This window comes from Motacilla alba, chromosome 5, assembly GCF_015832195.1.
Source record: "Motacilla alba alba isolate MOTALB_02 chromosome 5, Motacilla_alba_V1.0_pri, whole genome shotgun sequence".
In the NCBI taxonomy this organism is placed as follows: domain Eukaryota; kingdom Metazoa; phylum Chordata; class Aves; order Passeriformes; family Motacillidae; genus Motacilla; species Motacilla alba.
In genome coordinates this window covers 27,695,289-27,716,254 of record NC_052020.1, presented here as the reverse complement: position 1 = coordinate 27,716,254, position 20,966 = coordinate 27,695,289, and the positions used below count along the sequence as shown (strand labels likewise).

The 20,966-nt window shown below is 37.1% G+C and overlaps 1 protein-coding gene across 8 annotated transcripts in view; it reads left to right on the top strand.

Moving 5' to 3' along the window:
• Positions 1-20,966, top strand: part of PCNX1 (pecanex 1) — an 89,336-nt gene that overhangs the window by 56,808 nt on the left and 11,562 nt on the right. For all 8 annotated transcript variants that reach the window (XM_038139932.1, XM_038139931.1, XM_038139927.1 and 5 more), the window contains 16 exons: positions 1,352-1,457; positions 3,224-3,316; positions 4,816-4,966; positions 6,530-6,671; positions 8,025-8,202; positions 8,600-8,708; positions 9,309-9,438; positions 10,488-10,546; positions 11,320-11,535; positions 11,924-12,177; positions 13,130-13,360; positions 14,675-14,775; positions 15,966-16,116; positions 17,834-18,064; positions 18,437-18,711; positions 20,370-20,611. In XM_038139932.1, the coding sequence (XP_037995860.1) occupies positions 1,352-1,457; positions 3,224-3,316; positions 4,816-4,966; positions 6,530-6,671; positions 8,025-8,202; positions 8,600-8,708; positions 9,309-9,438; positions 10,488-10,546; positions 11,320-11,535; positions 11,924-12,177; positions 13,130-13,360; positions 14,675-14,775; positions 15,966-16,116; positions 17,834-18,064; positions 18,437-18,711; positions 20,370-20,611 (2,669 nt within the window). The remainder of the gene's footprint in view (positions 1-1,351; positions 1,458-3,223; positions 3,317-4,815; positions 4,967-6,529; positions 6,672-8,024; positions 8,203-8,599; positions 8,709-9,308; positions 9,439-10,487; positions 10,547-11,319; positions 11,536-11,923; positions 12,178-13,129; positions 13,361-14,674; positions 14,776-15,965; positions 16,117-17,833; positions 18,065-18,436; positions 18,712-20,369; positions 20,612-20,966) is intronic.

Here is a 20,966-nt window from a genome sequence, read left to right as displayed (position 1 = left end):
CTGGGTGTGTTGGGAATAACCCATACCCTTTTTGTGTTTAAGAGGTGCTCAAGGCACTGGTTTAAGCCAAAGTCCACAGGGGGACTTCTTGAATACTTCCACTTTGTTTGTTGATGTATTCTTATATTGAATGTGTGCTCTGAGCACTTGTTCAAATAATTATGATAAATTATAAGGACATGTTTTGTGATGAGTATTCCCATGCAGCCTGCAGAAAAAGGTATTCATGTTATTCTATGCTGAAGTAGAGATCTGATGCTGAGGGTGTTTGATTCAGTTAATAATGGTACATGTAAAACAAAATAGTTCCAGTAGGAGAAACACCTCCCCCAGAATAGCCAATAAAAGCTCAGTCACATACCTAGGTGAGGCAGACCTTGAACTTGGATTTAAATGTAGCCATAATGTTGGATGAATTTGATAAATAGTGGCTTGGGGTAGATAGTGAAGGACTTCCTCTGTGAACAGCAAAACTAATGATTCGTGAGTGTTTACACCAGAGGAAATTTCTCATCTTTGGGTTGACCACTAAACCTTGTCCAGTTACTTTTTAGTTCAGTTGATATGAGGTTCTTTTCCCTGGGTACTTGTTCTTTTTTTTTTTTTTTCAAAAACTAAAGCCTGGATGGTCATGTTTGACTGTGGCACAGTTAAGCATTGGAATACATTGCAATATGTAATTTCCTTTGAAGATCTAGGGCTTGCTCTGTAGTGATCTTCCTGTCCGTAAAGTGAAATAATATTTCTGCACTATGTAGGGTGGTGTAAAAAAAATCACACTGAGAGGTTGCGAAACAGCTTGTTATGACTAGTAAAATTGCACATGGGCTTCTAAAAGCTTAGGTGTAAGGTTTAGTATCAGCAAGGCCTGGTAAGAATGTAGAAGTTTGGTCAGCTTGACTAATTAATTAAACAGGCTAGAATAGGTTTCTTTTGTTGTTGTTGTTGAATTGAACCAAAGAATTAATGTTTTTTTAAATGACATTGCCAAATAGACTACTTCCAAATATTGCACATTTTTGTTCAATTATTTATGAGTTCAAGTTTGGTTTCATGAATGCTAAATTTCACTTCAAATTCAGTTTTTGTTCAATTACTCCTGTGTTGCTGCTAGAGAAACTGCAGTTTGAACATCTGGCTGCTGCTCTTTAATAGTCACTGTTCTGTACAACAGAGAACTAACTCTTCTATAAAGTTGAAATATCTGTAACTTTGCTCAGCTGTGTGAAAGCACTGATGTGACAAAATTAATTTTTGTGGTCAATTTGTAATAGAACTTCTGACTTTGTTATTATAAAACCACATAGAGCAATACAAGCTTTTCAATGGGATTTTCTGTCTTTCTTTTAAGCTCTTTAGTGCAATCAAAATTTTTTCCTAATTCTGAAGACAAAAACCCTGAAGATCCTCTGTCTGAAGTAAAAGATCCTTTACCTGAGAAGCTTAGAAATTCTGTGGTAAGTAGGATTTATTATTATTTTTTAAATTCCATTTAAGCATTTGCTTTGTGTTGGTTTATATAGCATCCATCCAGATCTTGCTTAGATCTCCCTTGTCACCTAACATAGTTCTAGTTAGAATGGATATCACAGCATTTCCTTTCAATCTGCAGCTGAACTCATGTGCTACACCTGGGAGTATAATGCTGATATTGCAATTTTAAGTTATTTAAAAGCAGAGAGAGTTGGAATTCCCTAGTGTGGATTCAGTGAAGTATCACTGAGGATCCTGATTTATCTCATGGATAATAATAGATGATGCTTGCTTTTGTGTTGAAGTTAGTGGGAAAGAATCAGTGGTGGCAAAATTACATTTATTTACTGTTTCTAATAATTGTGAGGAAGAGCTTTGTGCTTGCTGTTCCAGAAGTGGAAATCAAAAAATTGAAAGTATTTTGGGGCTTTTTGTGGTTTGTTTGCGTGGTCTAAGTTGTTTTGCTGTTTGCTTTCTTTGGAAGCAGATGAAACTTCCATTTACTTAAACACTACTTCGAATTTTTAGTACAAATGCACTGTAAATATTTATGGAAGTAGTAATATTTAAACATTATTTAGCAGTAAGTAAGAGACTTAAGAAGCTTAGTATATTTAACTTGTAGAAAAGAGGGTTGAATATGCATTTAGCTTTGTGTAGGGCTCAGCTTAGGCTGAACTGTATAGCTGGGTTTTCATAATACAGCAGTTAGAAGCACGATGAGGTGCAGTGTGTGGAAACTGCTAATAAATATTTAGAGCAGAGAAACTGCAATTCTTTTAACATTTAGGAGGAAAGTTACCATAGGAGCTGCAAGCTTCTCTTTAGCTCTCAAACTGCTGTGGTGTTAGTGTCCAAGGGGGCAGAGGAGCTGAGGATTTTGATGGTCTTTCTTGCTGTGGTTTTTAAAATCAGGACAACTGATTAAAAAAAAAGTAAGTTGTAGCCCAAGAAGTTAAGGCTTTGCAACAATAATTGCTGTGTGTAATTATTTGGCCAATTTTGGAGTAGATAATCCTTTAATGATTTGCTGTGATGTAGATACTGATGTTGTTTTTACCGAGTGGGAGCAAGTCTAAACCCGAGGCTTCGGCCCTAAGTACGCATTGCCCCCTTGTGGCCGAGTCTGGCGTTACTGGTCTTGAGGCGGGGCTTGCCCGTTCGCGATGCCTGTTTTCATTGTTTGGGAGTAATGGAAAATTCAGACTCGTTCCTCGGTGTCATTCCAAAGCTATCCTGTACCCTTCTGCAAAAAGGCAGAAAAGGGTTAAAGAGCCTGGTTGTTTCACCTGGTTGGTAGCTCAGCCTCGGCGGCACTTTTCCGGGGCTCTTAATTGCCCTGCAGCAATTCTTAATTCTTAAGCACTTCTTGGATCATAAAGGGGAAATTTGATTGCCCCTTCCAGTGCTCTCATCAGGGGATGCTTACACCACCTCACAGTCCAGGATTAGAGAATATATTTGATATATTCATTTGTCCTGTGCCACTATGAGTCTTTCCCTTTCACTTAGCTGAACTGTTGCTCTTAGCTGTAAGGTTCGTCTTGTGAAGTTCCAGATTATTTCAGTGGAAGTAGATAACACTGGCATAATTTAAAAATCTTGACTCAGTTTCAGTGTTACTGCATTTGTGTATTAAGGAGGTATTGAAAGGTTGCACTCTATCTTGGGGATATTTTCCAAATTTAATGATTCTAAGAGATCAATCAAAGCTGGTATTTTCTAAAATTATTTTATTTTGACTCCACAGAGTGAACGATTGCAGTCTGACCTGATAGTGTGTATAGTCATTGGTGTTCTCTATTTTGCAATTCATGTCAGTACAGTATTTACAGTTTTACAGGTAAGATGTTACCTCGTGTCTTCGATTTGCCTTCTGTATGCAAATACAATGGTGTGATATAAAGTGTATCTTAGTAGTTCACTGAGTCTTCTGGCTAATTTTAGATGGTATTTAAACATATAGCATGATAAGTACATGACTGATTGAAGGTCTTCACTTATATGTCCTCAAAAGATATATTCCTTAGCTCTTTCCTAGTTTCTTCCTATGTTTTAGATTTTTATTACAGCCTCTGACACAAAACACCCTCTTTTGAGTCAGTCTCAAATAGTGTCAGAATTCTTTTGAAATAAGGAAAAATTAAACTTTAAAACAATGTTTAAAATATTTGGTGCTAAAAGTATGAGGGGCTGAACCTTGGCTCAGCAGTTCCATGCTGGCATGGTTCATTGTAGACTATAGTATAGGGCAGTACCCCATTACTGGAATGATTATTTACAGGACTTTAAAGATCATTTTAGTTTCAAGTTTTTGACTTGTCAGTGTAGCTAGTGCTTTAGATACTTTTAATGTGTATATGTGGCTCTTGATGATAATGGGACTAGATCCTGTGCTTCAGTTTAAGTGAAGCGTTTCCCTCAAGAGCTGCAGTTACTGAGTTTCTTATTTTGGTATTCCTGTTATGGAACCATGGACTAGCTGATGCATAGCCTTATATAAAGCAAATGAAAATTTCTGGCATGTATTTTAGAATACATGCTGCTTAAAGTAAGAAACTAATTTTAAAAAGCATATGCATTTAGGTAATTTCATGGTGAAGTGCATTACTTAAGCATGTGTACTTGTGTTTTCTGAGGAAAATATCCCTTCTATTATTGTATGGCTGGATTTCAGCACTCCACCTGAATGTTGCTTTCCCCCATGTTTGAGAGACGTGGCTGTATGCTCTTCACCAGTTGAATATTTCAATAGGCTTGGGCTTCACAGAATTCACAAGATGAGTTATGACAAGATAATGCAATCCTAGTTTTGCAATTTTCTAGAATTGTGTAGAAATTTAGGGAAAATTTTAACGTGTAGAAAGCATTATTGTGAAATCCAGCCATCATCCCTTGTTAATTTTACAGTATTTTGTGACTTCTGTGGAAGGGATTGGTCTTGTAGGAGGCTTCTTACCCTCTCAAGTGAATGTGAAACTAATGATTTGCTCATACCTCCTTTTATCTAGCAGATGGAAAGGTAAATTGGGTTCAGCCTTTAGAGAATAATACCTTTATAAAATGAAATGCATATGGGTCAGAAGCAATGGACTGTGAAAGAAGATTGGTGTACTATTTTTACTTGAAAATACATTTCAGCGTAGTGAAAATTTGTTAGATATGAAGGGGTTTTTTTCTCATAGGGTTTCTTGTTTTTATCTTAAAATTGGTAGTACAGTTTCTCATGAAGAGATACATTAGTATTGCAGGAGCACCTGCTCATATGCTGGAAAATACGCTAGCAAAGTAAGATTTTATGTTTTTTATAAACATCGTAATTTCTTCAATTCTTCTTTTTAGCCTATTTTAAGTTATGTTCTCTATGCATTGGTGGGTACGGTGGGCTTTGTGACCCATTATGTTCTGCCTCAGCTTCGAAAGCAGCTTCCTTGGCATTGCTTTTCTCACCCGCTGCTGAAAACCAAGGAATACCATCAGTTTGAAGTCCGGAGTAAGTATTGTCTGTAACACTTTGTTGAACTTGCTGTTGCTGCTCACCAGCTTGTGTTACCTATTGATATACTTAATCTCTTCACTCTTCTCACTACTGGAATTTCATTGCATCTGATCTATAAATGTATTTGTTGCTCAGTTCCTCATGCTTTGATTCCATGACATTTTATGTATCTCTTAACTGATGATGACAATGAGTGTTAACATTGTCTCAGAGCAGTTCCATTAAAACATAGTCTTCAAAATCTTGAGTGGCAAAGTTTGTGCTTGTGATTGCCTCAATAATTTTTCATAAAGATCAAGTGTGTTTCACTATGTATTTCCTCAACATAGCAAGTTTTCAGATGTTTTAGAGGATTAGCTGTGGTGAGTGCTGGGGGAGACTTCATCCTGGCACTGATTTGGTTTTTAATAGTATTGTTGACATGTTCAACAACAGAAAATAGTGCGAGTGGCCAACTGATAGACCAAGGGACCAGTCTTACAACTTGATCTGCATAGATACGTGCTTGCAGCTTGTGTTAAGGCCTATGTTTTCATGGAATCTTTCCCTGGAGATGCAAAAGAGATGAAGTTACACTGCTTATCAGTTTTCCAGAATGGATAAATGTTGTGGTCAGTTGTGGGGACTTCACAGTTGGAATGTTTTTGTTGTTAACAGCAGACTTAAACTCCTGTCTAAACTGCATTGGAAACAACTGAAACTATTTTGGTTTTTCTTTTCAAATAGTCGTCAAAACAAGACAGCATTCTGCTGCTTTCAGGAGCAGAGAATTATCAGAATTGATTCGCAAACTTTCTACCTTTGTAGCAGCCATTCAGGGTGGTCTTTTCATTGATGTCGAACTTGGGGGATTTTTTCCCAGTGACTGCATGTAAAGATGGTTAAATATGAATAACAATTGTAGTATGTCAGACTTTATCTGAAAGAAGTGAAAAGTGCAACTATATGACTTAAGTATTTAATCTCTAAAACTAGAAAAGCCACAGTTGGTGCCCTTTGTGTCTGCATCACTGTTTACCACAACTTTTTACATTAAATCTTCTAGCCTATATTGTAGAAATATTTTTATCTTAATTTGCAGTAATTTGAAAGGCACCTTACAATTCTTGTAGAAGTTTAAAAGAAGTTGCTCAAGTGACAGACATTTGTGTTGGCAGGTTACATAGGCTCTTCTGTACTGTAGAGTTGTAAACCAGGAGTCCTTCAGATGGAATAGGGTTGAAAAACATCCTTTTGTGTGAGATAAAAGGCATAATTTCAAGCAGCTTCATCAATAGCAATGTTGAAATTATTGAAGAGGTGGAACCCAGTTTGTTTCCTTCTGAGAACAGTTACCAGGTAGCTTGCCAACTGTTCTGTTGTTGTGTGAACAGTGCAAAAACTCTACTGGGGCTACTGACAGGAACTTATCTTGATTTTGCTTAAATAAAACTACCGAAGTCCATTGTAAGGAGATGGTTATTCCAAGTTGATTGGATGAAGAGTCTTTATTTTGTAACCAGATGTTTTTGATTTGACAGCGCCATCTGATTTCTTCTTTTTAATATATCTTGACAGATGCTGCACATGTTATGTGGTTTGAGAAACTTCACATTTGGCTCCTTTTTGTAGAGAAGAATGTTATCTATCCACTGATAGTCCTCAATGAGCTTAGTAGCAGCGCTAAGAATATTGCTAGTCCAAAGAAACTGGATACTGAGTAAGTAGAAAAGGCTATTAAATAATCTTGAGTTTGTCTGCAGTGGTGGGAAATTAAATAGTGACTTCTAGCATCAATGGAAAGACAGAACACCTTAATGGTGTTGTCTTAAGAGTAAGGCAAGGAATAAATAAAGCTTTTCTTTATTTGAAAGCCTGTATAAAGCTGACTTAAACTGATTGGAGTATTACACTGCTAAACAGGACACTCCTGCAAAGATAAATTATTCAACTCCTAGCTTATACTGTGAAGATGGAATGTTGTGGAATTACCTAGTACTGCAATAACTTTGCTTGTTGAGCTACAGAGTCTATAATATCCAGATGGCAAATTCAAGATAGTGTTGGTATGTTCTGGTAGTTTATCAGGTGTAAATTTCAGACTTGTTCTCTGAGTTGGTGTGCCAGTGTGCTGCCCCTCTGCACCTTTCTTCTCTCATCAAGGAATTCCCCAGGCTTCCTAGTCCCTAAGTATAATCCATATCCAGATGGAATTGCACACTGCTTCTTAAATTGAGTCTTAGTTATAATCCCTTGAGCAGTGTATCTGACTGTCTCAGCAAATGATAGCTCAGTAATAAGCCCTGCATTTTTTGCCTCCAAGAAGCAGTAACCAGGTGTCTTTTTTGGATTTGAAGTTCTATTCATTTAGAACAAAGTAGTATAAATATTGAAACTAAACAGAAAATATTTTGGGAGGCAGGTTGTTCGATTAATTTTGTGGGGTGGTGTGTGGCTTTTTTGGTTTTCTTAATTTTAATCCTTGCATCTAGTAAGTTCTTGCTTTGGGCTCATTATCACAGTCACTATGAGACCTTTGGGAGCAATGTTGCCCTTATATTACTTTAACTTCTTTTTTTAATAACCCTTTGATATGTCGGTTGCTATGTCTGAAAAATACTGCTGTTCCCTCAATAGAAATTAGAGCAGTATAGTCATGCAGGAAATGATAATCCAGTGTTCATTAGCATCCTCTTGATGATTAATCTAGAATTTTTGTATTTTAGTATTCATAACCTAAATTAAAGACCAGGCTTTTCTTCAGACCACAAGGGTATTTAATCTCTTAATTTTTTTTCTTTTTTAGTGGCACGCTTAGAAATAATCTTGAACATTGATTGGCTTGAGAGTACTGATGAAAAGATTTAGATAGTAACCTTTTTTTTAAAAAAAAAATCAGAAGTTGTCTTTAGAAAAAAACAACAAATCATCAACACCCCTTGCCCCCAATTCCAAAAGCAAACCCAAATCCAAGTTTGAAGAGATTGGTATTGCATGACAGCATAGCTTAAGTGGTCTTTAAACCCCTTTCAGATAACAGGTAATAACTGTTTTGTATGACTTCCTTACACAGGTTGGGTGCTTTAATGATCACAATAGCTGGCTTGAAGTTACTGCGTTCATCATTCAGTAGCCCAACGTGCCAGTATGTCACTGTTATTTTCACAGTGCTCTTCTTTACTTTTGATTACAAAAGTTTTACTGAGACCATGCTGCTAGATCTCTTCTTCATGTCCATACTCTTCAGCAAGGTAACTTTTTAACTCTATTTTTAGGTGTTTCAGTTCATCCAAAGGGGAAAACAGATGGATAGTCCTATCTGATAGGTAATCTTGCAGATTCTCAGTCTTTTGTACTGTAATATATATGCTGTAAGGCAGCTAAGACTTCTCTTTCCCACAGCATTTCTGTTGGCTTGAGAAACCATATGTGACTTTCTAAACATCTCCTGAGTTTGGACGTAGAGCAATGAAGTGCATCTTATGTTACTTGCTTTTATAATGACATCCTTTTTTCAAGTCTCAATGCTTCTGGTAGATCAGTAAGAACTCTGGGATGACCAGTAAATTCCTCAGGATGCAAGGCATGTTGATTGTTAGCAAAAATACTGAATTGTTTTTCTCTTTTTTTTTTTTTTTTCCCCTGTAGCTTTGGGAACTCTTTTATAAATTGAGATTTGTATATACCTACATTGCTCCCTGGCAGATCACATGGGGGTCTGCATTCCATGCTTTTGCCCAGCCCTTTGCTGTGCCACGTATCCTTTGAAAATGCAAACCTTCTTAAGTCATGTATTTATAACTTCTGAGTACTGCATTATAATGGATTCTGTGTTATGGGGAAAAACTGCTGAAGGAGCTGGTTTGTCTAGTGAGTATTTACAAAGAAGCTGTGCACACTTTCTGCCTTGTTACAATGCTATGAATTATATGGTAATGGTAGGAATAGCATCCTGATGTAAATAAAAAACATGGAGCAGAAATAATTCTGAAAATCACATGATTTTTCTTTTGATAGTCATTCCCTTTTACAGAAGTCACTCATTATGGTTTTAGTCCTTGAGTTTTGCATTTTAAACTTCTGTAGGCTGGTTTGAATGGAGTATTGAGTTAATATTTTCAACTGAATTTTTGGGAATGACTGTCGTGTCTAGTGCCAGATTTCCATCTATTTCTGTTTTTAAAAACAAAAAGAATCCTCTTATTGCTGGAAATACTACAAACATCTTTGCTGCATAGGAATTCATAGAGATCTTGTTTTGCTCTTTATTGGTGTTGCTGTCTGTATTGAACACAATCACAGAAGCTAAAAAAAAAGTAGTTGTTGCTTTGCTTCCCTTAACTCTCTTATCCTACAGATTCTGCCATGTTGTTTGTCCAAGCAGTTGTGTCAGCTTTCTTCTCTACTCCACTGAATCCTTTTCTGGGAAGTGCAATATTCATCACTTCATATGCCAGGCCTGTCAAATTCTGGGAAAGAGACTACAAGTAGGTGAAACAATAGAGCTTTAAATAATTTGTTTTTAATAGACTAGATATGTCTGAAATGTTGGTTTGGGGTGTTTGTTTGGTTGTTTTTTTTTAAACTTGTGAATTTCTGCTGTTGATTTCCTCCAGAGAAAACTAGTATAAAGCACTGAAAGTTTTCACTGAACTTGTTTCTGAAATACTGTAGCAGCTGTCTTTTACACTAGGATCATGTGCTTCAGCTGCTTAAGCAATTTCTACATAATGCTATTCCATCCTGGTGTTTTTAAACATGAAATTTATGGTATTGTGAAATGCAATTTTAATCAAAAAGTGAGTTTGTATATACAAAAAGGTTTTGGGGAGCAGTTCATAGGTGTATTTTACCTGTGTTCGTTACTGTTCTGCTCACAGCAAAACTGGCTGACTTAATACAAAAATATTTCAAATTAAGTGGTTTTTTGTTCAAGGTGGGATCAGTAGTAAAAGAATCTTCAGATCAGAATGTTTGTTTTATTTCTCTTAAGCTCCCTATTGCTGTTAGTGTATCAGACCAGTAAAATATTATATAAACAGCGTAGGGCAAGCTGAACAGATATTTCTGGTATTTCTTATTTCCCTTCTAACATTGGGAACATTACATTTAAACTGTTCTAATCTTAGATTAAAGCATTATAGTTGTAATTTCAGATAATGAAAGAACTGCCTAAAAATTAATCTTTCACTAAAGTCTACTGAATTGTTAGCTGGGCTGATTTAATTGGTCTTAATTTATTCTCACATCTAAAACTTTGATACCTAAGAAAATGTATGCACTTTCATCTAAAGTGCAAGATTTTTCTGTGGCTATTTACTGTGGACAAACTTTATTAGGCGCTATAATGCTATCATACACAAAAAATACTTTTGTGTATGAGAAGAGCAGAAAGTATGCATCTAAAATTATTTCTAAATAACTTTTTGAAGCTATTTCACTGGGGATATTGAACACTGTATTAGTAGTTTCGTTTCTTAGACATTATTGCAGTAATATATTTTGTATTGACTATGTTTTATTTTATTCTTTTCAGCACAAAACGTGTGGATCATTCTAATACTAGACTGGCTTCGCAGCTGGATCGGAATCCAGGTAGCTCTCCCAGCTGGATTTTGATAGCTGGTTTGGAGTTTTTGGGGGGTTATTGGTTTTTTGTGGGGGCCATTTGGGAAGTGGGTTGGTGGGTTTATTTTTTTTTTTTTTTTAGGGTTGAGTTTTCTTATAGTGCCTTTTTTTTTTTTCAAAAGTAAATGGCTTTCTATTGGATTTTTATAGGATTCATGATCACTTTGCTCTCTGATCTTGTCCAACCATGCCCAACAGCTGTCACTCTGTCTACTGTTAGTTTTTCTTTTGTCATCTCTCTTGCTTTATTCTTTAGGCTCTCCCATAAGTTTTTTAATTTCACTCTGAGGTTTCTGTTCCTGCTTTACCTTTTTATTTATAATTGTAGCAGGCATTAAACTGTTTTGTTTTTTATTCTTCAGTAATTTAAAAAGTACCAAGTATTGTTTGAGGGTGTCTCAGTGTCATGGTAATGAGTACAACAGACATCGCTAAGATATGTCTGTGCTCCATTTGCTTTTGCACTTTATTATCTTGAATAGGTTGATGGGAGGTGCATGAATGGAACTGAAGGAAAATGGAAGAGCGCCTAAGAAAAAATTTGGTTCAAAATACAAATGTCACTTGGCATTCATTTGGAGTAGTTCTCCCATAAAAACGGGGAAGTGGGGGGTAGAGTATGACCTTGAAAACAGCATTGTGGTTAAGAAAAAGATAAGATTCAATGTGAAGTAATAATTTACATTCAAGCTTGATGTTCTTCTGCAGTTTCAGATAACCTAAATCCAATCTTCCTGCAGGTTCAGATGATAACAACCTGAATTCTATCTTCTATGAGCATTTAACCCGTTCCCTTCAGCACAGCTTATGTGGAGACTTGTTGTTGGGTCGCTGGGGAAACTACAGTACTGGGGACTGCTTCATCCTAGCCTCTGACTACCTCAATGCACTAGTACACCTTATAGAGATAGGAAACGGCTTGGTCACCTTCCAGCTGAGGGGGCTTGAATTCAGAGGTGAGTGTCTTAGATGTCCTTAGCTGTCTGCGCTAAAAAGTAGGCTTCTGCTTTAGAAACTGAAGTTATTTTCAGTTCTATCCTGTTAATAAATTGCTTTGAAAATGGGCTGCAGGGCCTCTTGATCCTCCTGTCACTTGATGCTAAGTCCCTCTTTCCATTTGAGTGCAACATGGCTACTTGTTAGTGAAACCTAACTAAAATGGGATCCTAGAGTGATAAATTAAGGTATCTAAATATTTTGTGTTTGTTGGTGGATAGTTCACTTAGCGTTAAAAGAATTTAATTGGAAATAGGTTGAATTTTCCAGTCTTCTGAACAGAAGTTCACATTAAAGCAATCATAGAAAGCATTCAACTCTTTCTTCTTTCCTCTGTTTTCTCCTAAGGAACTTACTGTCAGCAACGAGAAGTAGAGGCCATCACTGAAGGTGTAGAGGAAGATGAGGGTTTTTGTTGCTGTGAACCAGGACACCTTCCTCACATGCTTTCCTTTAATGCAGCCTTTGGGCAGCGTTGGCTGGCTTGGGAAGTGCTTGTAACAAAGTATGTTCTGGAGGGTTACAGCATCACTGACAACAGCGCAGCTTCCATGCTCCAAGTCTTTGATCTCCGGAAAATTCTCACCACTTACTATGTGAAGGTGCGGTTCGGCTCAGTGCAGCCCGTGGGGGGAGGCTGGCTGGGCTACGCCTGGGAACTGCTCAGTGTCTTGAACCCATAACGTGTGTCACGTGAGGATTGTAGGGTGAGGTGGTAATTACAGATGTATGAACACCTCCTGTAAAGGAAGACAGTTTGTTGTGCTGGTGGTGACTCAGTCATCCAGCGCATGAGCAGGACAATGACCCCGTACTCCAGATCAGAGAGGACACCTCCTAGCTGAAGCTGGAATTGGAACTTTAAAACTGTTGCCCAAATACAATAGCTCTGTTGTAAAAGAAAAGTTGGTTAGTTTGTTTCTTTAGAGAAAACCAAGCTGCTTTGGTCTTCATTAGCTGTCCAAACTCATCTTCAGTCTTAAAAAAGAAACAAGCCCTCTTCCATTTTTAAGAAGACACTAGCCTCTGATCCTTTCAGGTAATCAGTACACTAATTGAGATTTTTCATAAGCTACTCAGAATTTCTGAGAGCTGAAAATTGTCAGGTTAATATATTTTCAAGATACTTACATATGCACACAAGTTGTGTTCCCTAGCACAGGGATCTTAAAGAGTTTTGTGTTTTAGCTTTTTTTAAAATCTAGATTTCTTTAGAAATTCTGTATCTAAGCCTCCGTGTTAACTAAATAAAAATTTCTATGTATTTGTTTTCTGCAAAAATTACTGCAAAGATCCTATCCCATCCTTTTTTTCCTTTCCTTATTCCTTCAGTGTAGGCTTCAGAAATCCTGACAGTCTATGAAAATATTCCTACACACCACCTGTATTGTGTTTTCTATGCAAATCTGTTGTACCTGTGAGCAATGTAAATGCTACTGTGTATCAGTTCTGTTCATTTTCACAAAAAAGCATCAAATAAGTTGAAACATTGAGATTGATTGGGTTTTTTAAAATTGCAGTGTTGACTCATATTTTTAACTGCTACTGTTTCAGGGAATCATCTATTATGTCACAACCTCCCCCAAGCTAGAGGAATGGTTAGCTAACGAGACAATGCAGGAGGGGCTGCGGCTGTGCACAGACCGCAATTATGTGGATGTAGACCCAACGTTTAACCCCAATATTGATGAGGATTATGACCACCGTCTGGCAGGGATCTCACGAGAGAGCTTCTGTATGATATATTTGAACTGGATAGAATATTGCTGCTCTCGAAGAGAAAAGGTAAGGATGGTGTCACTTTTTTCCTGTTGGTTTGACTTAAAGATGGGTTTAATGCTGATTTTTAAAATGTGTATAATTGAAGTATTTTGATCAAAATTGTTTTCATCTTCCAGTTCTGAGATGTGAATTTAATAGGTTCTGTAAGTAGTGTATGGTTTAACCAGTTCATTAATGAATTCTATTTGCCAGCTCAATCAAACAGTTGAATCTTAGACATTTATCTACATCTGCAGAATTGATGTTTTGTACTTAGATATCAGTGTTCACAAATCAACCCTAATACAAACAAAAAAACTCCAAAACAAAAATCCCTAAACCCAAGATACCTGTTTCCAGCTTAGACTCACTCCTTCTTTCTGAGTGATCACGTTATACCATTTCTTTGGACCACTGGAATTGCTGGCTTGTGAGAACAGTCATCCTACATTGAACCTCTTCTTCTTTCCACAGTCCTTCCACCTTTTAAATAGGAGTGTTAGTATTTTTGTAGAGGAATGCCTTGACTTTTTACTGTTTACAAAATAACTGTGTCAAATTAGCTTTGCCTTTGGCAATAAGCAGAAATTGAGATTAAAGGGACAGGAATATAATTGGAATTTACGTGTTTAGTGAGGGACCCAAGACTTATAGGTTCAGTTTTGCTTTGGAGGTAAAAGATCAGTTAAAGCCCGTTTTTAACAGGGGTAAAACTTAGTGTCCTGTGGTCAAAGAACAAACAACAGCCAAAGACAATTATTTCCCTCCAAGAAATGAACATTAAATATTTTGTATATGTGTTGAAAATCGGATCTAATCACTTAATTCAATGATGCCATTTGCTAGGGCATTATATACCCTGGCTAGACAACTGGCCATAAACTGAGGGCAAGTCTCCCCTAACTAACCCCTTGACTAAAACTGTAGTCCAGGGAAGTTGTCAGGTAAATCAGGCTTAGATACTCATAATCAGTGATAATCTACGGTATTCACAGAAAATATTTTTGCCTAAACCCTATAATTTAGCTAATCAGCAGTTTGCCTGCAAGATACACACCATGAGGAATGTAGCATGCATCTGTTTAGCTTACAGTTTCTTATTTCAAATAATCATATATGTGTGTTCACCTTTACAAGTATTCTTAAATACTTATAAAACTCTTGCTCAGACTTTAAATCAGAATTGTTTTTTTAAGGGTGACTGCTGTGGTAGGTACATACACACACTTGTGAACTGCTGTGTTTGGGTCTTTTTACTCCTTCTGGCAGAATCTTCCTTTTCAGTGGCCATTTCTTATTTCCATTCACCTAACTTATTTTTTCTTTTGTTATTACAAGCCACTGGATTCAAGTAAAGACTCACCCCTAGTGACACTGTGTTATGGACTGTGTGTTCTGGGGAGGAGAGCATTGGGAACAGCTTCACATCATATGTCTAGGTAATAAAATGTTGTTGCTGTAACTTTCCTGTCCTCAAAATCCCTCTGAGTTCTTAGATTAGGTTTTAGATGAGTATCTTTTCATACTTAATGCCATATTGCCATAAACTGGGCAAATGTGCTATGTAACTTCATTACAACAGCCAGTGAAATGTAACTAAAGAAGAGCAAATGAGAGAGAACTTGCAGCTAAGTATATTGTTTTATTGAAATAATTCAAGATGGCAGTCCTGGTATGGGTAAGGACTGGTTATAACCAGTTTAGAACTGAGTTCTAAAAGTAAGCTCCATTTCCTGCACCAAGTAGATGTCCTATATGTAAGTTAGGGGAAAAAGAGGAAAGTTTCCTAAAATGAAAAACTGCTGCGTCTTGGTGGATGTCAGATGAGGCCATTGTGGTAAATATCACAGTTCAGGTCGCTCTATGGCAAGCAGTTGTGTTTTGTACAAATCTTCAGCTCAAATCTGTTGTCATATGGCAACTTTCTTGCAGACTGACAGCCTCAATTTTAGAAAGCAAATGTAAAATACAGCTATAAGGTTCAGGAAATCACAAGGTGATGGCTTGAAAAGAAGCATAATTGGATGTGGAAGCTATTGGTCAGCTGGATGCTGACTATAAAACCTGTTCTACTTCAGTTTCAGGGCAACTGTTGATTAATTCCTCTAAGTACCAGCCAATTGCCTCTTGAAGGTTGTGTATACATGGACTTGCAAGATCCATCAGAGCATATCTGATTCTTCACTCTTAAGTTAGCTTAGTAATTGAAAACAGTGCCTTTTAAGCATGAAAAGTTAACAACATTTTTCTTTTGTAATAAAGCATGGGCAATTGAAGTTGGATACCCTCTTTAATTGGTCTGTTGTGTTATATACCCTGGAAATTTTTGCCTTTAAAAATCTTCAGAATGAAATTAGGCACTCCTCATGATATTTGTTTGCTTTAGTCCATGTAAATAGTCTGTTGCATGTGTAGTTTGTTCATTACCTGTTCAGTGCAGGTAGACATCCGATGTACCAAATTTTTTTTACACGCACATCTTTTCTCTATCTTATCCTGTAGCTTACCTTGGTAGAGAAGAATTGTGTACCTTTCTGTGCAGCTCAGTAGTTTCTTTTCAGTGATGATAACTGTGGATATGTACTTCTGTTAATATTTGGGTTGTTTTCATTTTTTCTCCCTTCAACAGTAACCTGGAATCCTTCTTGTATGGCCTGCATGCCCTATTTAAGGGTGACTTCCGTATATCTTCAATTAGAGATGAATGGATCTTTGCTGACATGGAATTACTGAGGAAAGTAGTGGTCCCTGGAATACGGATGTCACTGAAGCTACATCAAGTGAGAGATTACACAGAAAGATGTGTCCAGTTTTTTAGTTTTGTGATTTTTTTCTTTTAAAAATTAGTGGCTGGGAGAAAAAAGAGGATGGGAATAAAAGGACTGTGATAGAAATTGACTACTGAAAACGAGGGACTACTGTGTCTTGTCCTTTGATTTATTACAGCTTTTATGGAAGGTGATACAGAGGAAAAGGGAATGCTGTTTATGCTCAGAGCTTGAAAATTACATTAACTGTAGATCAGAGAACATGTCAAGCCCTGTTTCATACTTGTCTAGAGATTTCCCTTATGAGCAGCTTCTCTGATATTTTCCTTCTTCCCTCCCTACACATATGTAATTGGTTTGAAAGGTTATGCGTTCAAAGCTGCATAGTCCTCTCCTCCAGTGGGAGTTGTTTTTCTTGTTCTTTTTACTTTGAAGTGTTGTAATCACAGGTTTCAGGTGAGAATGAGAAGGTTGCTTTTCCATAAGTTGAAATTAGAGTTTGTCTTTGTAGTAAAGTGTGGGTGAAGAGGAATGATCTCAAATTGTGTCCAGTGCATGTATTAATTCAGCAAGTATAAGAAAACATGTACTTAGTGTTAAGCACTCTGTAAGGCGGAAGAAGTGATGGTACTCAGGAAGAATAGAGTGCATGAAAATCATAATAAATAAATAAATCTTAGTTGCAGTTTAAAAACTAATAATAAAGGTTTCTTTTTTTGTCCTCATTGCAATCTGGAGTCTCCCAAAACTAGCAGTGATTGAATTAACTTATTCATGTAACATAAACTCTCTGAATCTAGGAAAATGTGTGTGATAGGAGTACATACAGACAAGTAGAATAATTACCAAACCATTGTTGAAACCAGCAGAAGTACCACTTCAGCCACTCTCTCAGTGTTCTCAGAGGGTTGCTGTGCAAAATGGGTTTGATTGAAGTCAAAGAATGAAAAGTGAGGAAAAAACCAGATCACACTAACAGTGGGGGAAAAAAAGTTCTGAACATTATTCTGTTAATCTTTGAAAGATGATTTAATTCACTTGCAGTGCATCAACACACCCAGGCTTCAGTCAGTGTGGAAATTCAGCTATTAACCACAATCCTTTTTTACCCAGAAAGTAATGTTACTCAATACTGAATTGAACTTGCAGGTTTTGTGTTTTGTTTGTGTTGTGTTTTGCGGTTTTTATTTGACTAGCAGTAATGTAAGTTGTCTTGATAGTAATGGAAGCTGTCTTGATGCTGAAGAAGTTTGTCATCAAGTATTAATGTGAACTTTTTAATAGTAAATACTGTATTTCTTATTGCTATTTTCATATAGTACAGTCTCAGTGAATAATCGGTGCTTTACTTAAGAGTGTTTTACAGTTGGAGGCTTATGAATAAGAAGAGAAGCTAAAACTAAAAAGCTTTTGCCAACAGCACACATAGATATCAATCTAGTGTAAAATTCATCTCAAAATTTACTTGAATTGGTGATAGGCAGGTCCTTCCAATCATTTTGGTTTTAAGTTGAAAAAGAAGTAAATACAAGCAAACAGAACCAATCTGTTGTCTTAAAAGAAGTCATCTTTAACAGTGTTCTGAAGTAGATATTTGATACTTTTGATGGCTAGCTTTGTGTAATGCACTGATAATTTAAAAAGTTTGAGGTGTGAAATGTTCTATTTTTATGTGCAGTTACATCTGAAATTTTAATCATACCTTAATAACATGTATTTTTGGAAACAGGATCACTTCACTTCTCCAGACGAATATGATGATCCATCTGTCCTTTATGAAGCTATAACAACTCATGAAGAAAATCTAGTTATAGCACATGAAGGGGACCCTGCTTGGCGAAGTGCAGTTCTTTCCAATTCTCCGTCCCTTCTTGCTCTGCGCCACGTGATGGACGATGGCACCAATGAATATAAAATCATTATGCTCAATAAACGCTATCTCAGTTTCAGGGTCATTAAGGTAAGCTTTGTGTACATTTCATAATGTCACAGCAAGTTGGGGTGTATTTTAATAACTATACCAAACCGCTACCTCAACTGAAACCTTTACTGTTTTGTTATTAATAGGGCTGGTTCTTCTCATACAGTGCAAGTATTGTATCAGAAAATCAGTTCCTTCTCACTTATTTCTCATCCCATTCTTAAATTTGTTTATCCTCACTGTTGCAGCCTGTGTCCCTAAGTTCAGCCTGTAAAAGAACTGCGTGTGAATGCTGGCAGTTCTGCAGTGCAATACTGCATGTGCTCACGAAGTCTTTGGCGTAACACAGCAGTCACCACATGCTCTCATTGCTTCACCTTCTGACACAGGCTCTCTTCTTGGCTTTTTCAGGTCAATAAGGAGTGTGTACGTGGCCTGTGGGCAGGACAACAGCAGGAGCTTGTCTTCCTGCGTAATCGTAATCCAGAAAGAGGAAGTATCCAAAATGCTAAACAAGCTCTGAGGAACATGATCAACTCCTCCTGTGACCAGCCAATTGGATACCCAATCTATGTCTCACCTTTGACTACTTCCTATTCAGATAGTCATGAACAGCTAAAGGACATTCTCGGGGGAGCCATCAGCTTAGGAAACATCAGAAACTTCATAGTGTCTACATGGCACAGGTGAGCTGAGGAAAGGGGTTCTCATTAGTGTGTGTTCATGCTCTCATATTCTATTACCTAGTCTTGCACAGGCCCAACGCAGCATAATTTATAATATTCAGTCACATTAAAATAAATAAACCTTGACTTCTATTTTAGGCACATCAGTAACATATGGCAACTGCTTTGGTAGAGCATTAATCTCCAAGGCTGAGTAATATACCACAAACTATGTAAATGAGAGCTCAGAGGAAAGAAAACAAAGTCTAGATGCAGGAACTGCAACTTCAGATCTAATGTTAGGTCTGATAATGAGAGACAATGCAACTTCTGTACTATGTTTTTTCAGTATGATGGCTTTTGCAGTCTCTAATACCATTTTTACAGAATCAGGACTGTTTGGTAGGGTTCCTGTCTGGCAGATATTTAGCATGAGAGTGCCTACATTAATGTTTTAGAGCATGCTCATCCATAGTTATGCAAGCTTTAGCTGTTGTTCAAAATCTCACAAGTGCTTATATGTTATATAAAGCTGTATGTTAGTGCCAGAAGAAGTAACTGGAATGATATAATTGTTTCCCCACGTGACCCCTGGGTAATCCTGTACAAACTCTTGCTGTTCTGTGTTTTATAGGTTGTGAGAACTTTTATTGCACTTCTGGCCCTCTATGACTGTGGCTCCAAAAGCAACAGTGGCAGCTGTGTGCCATTCAAAAATGTGCATCGCAGTTCTTAATAGTTCCAGTAGCTTGTGCTGTGGTATGAACAGTCCTGTAGCTGTTCTGATGGTTGTATTTATCTTAGACATCTACAGCATATCAGAACAGAACATGCTGCTTCACCTAGAGTGCCAAAAATGCCACATTTACTGCAGTCTGTGGTGTTTGTTTCCTATTGCCATCAGCTTGTCCGACTTGATAGAATAACAGGTGAAAACATGACACATCACTATTTGAATCTAAGGTTTACGCTTCAGGATTCTGTGTTCTGGGACAAAAAAATGTCAAAGGAGTGCTCAGTGTACTTGAGTGTGACAGAAAAGAAAAATGAAAGTAGGAATTGAAGGGAGGAAGAAATGTGCTCTGGTGTATCCATTTGAAGCTTATTACCGTAAACAATGTGATGAAAAAACTGTGGTTATGTATGCTGGGAAATGGTGGCTAACCTACTGTTCGAGTGTTCAGTATGTGCTTCAAACAATTGTGAGTGCTTTACTGAAGAGAACAGAAACTAAATACATTAAAAACCCAGGAAACATTTTCCATGCTAGTCTGTGTAGACAAAGATTTTGCAGTGTAACAGTTATACATGACTAGTGTGTTAAGTAGCGTAAGTTTTACTAAATTATTCCAAAATAACCAGGATGCTCAATGAGCATTTGAGTTGGAATTTTATCACTTTATTGTATTTCAGAGGTGGCATAATTTTTAAAAAGCTAATTTATATGAGCACTTGACTTGTCATAAATACTGTTATTGAATAGCTGTCATGAAAAAATTTGCAGTCTCTTAGCAGTGTTTATATTTGCAAAGCACATTCTGAGAAAATAAAGTCAGGTTTTAACTGATTTTAGGAAGTGCTGTGGATTGTGCTGATCCTTTTGCATGTCATGAAGCATTTCTTAGAATACTAATGATTGGGAGGCGTGCCTTAATGTGTCACTTGCATTATGTTTCCAGACTTAGGAAAGGCTGTGGAGCTGGCTGCAATAGTGGTGGAAATATTGAAGATTCAGATGCTGGAGGTGGAGCTTCTTGCACAAGTAACAATGCAACTATCAATGAGTCACAGAGCAGCATGTCACAAGGAGGAGGGAATGCAAATACAGGGCAGGGACCTGGAGCAGTACAGCACCCTCCTGTTGCTTCTCATCCTACAACTTTCCCCGCAGCTCATCCACCAACTCATCCCTCCACTCTGGGTAAAGTTGAAACAAAGAGACAACTTCATACAAATTCGGTCCTATAGCTAGAACAGGCCTTTCAGCTCTTTGGCCTAAGTTAAAAGAAAAAGCAAACTAAAGTGATGTGATTTTATGTTGTGTTAAGAGCTGCTGGATTCATCTCAAACTACAGTACTATTTTATGCAATACAAGGTTCCCAAACAGATCTGATAAGTAGGGGTATAGTTGTGCCGATAAGTAGATTAAATAACTTTTTAAAACAGGTTTCTACAGACTGGATATTTCACCTCTGTGAACGCAATTCACTTCACAAATGCTGAACTCATCTTTTTTGGGAATGATACAATGAAACAAGTTCTTATTTACACAGTA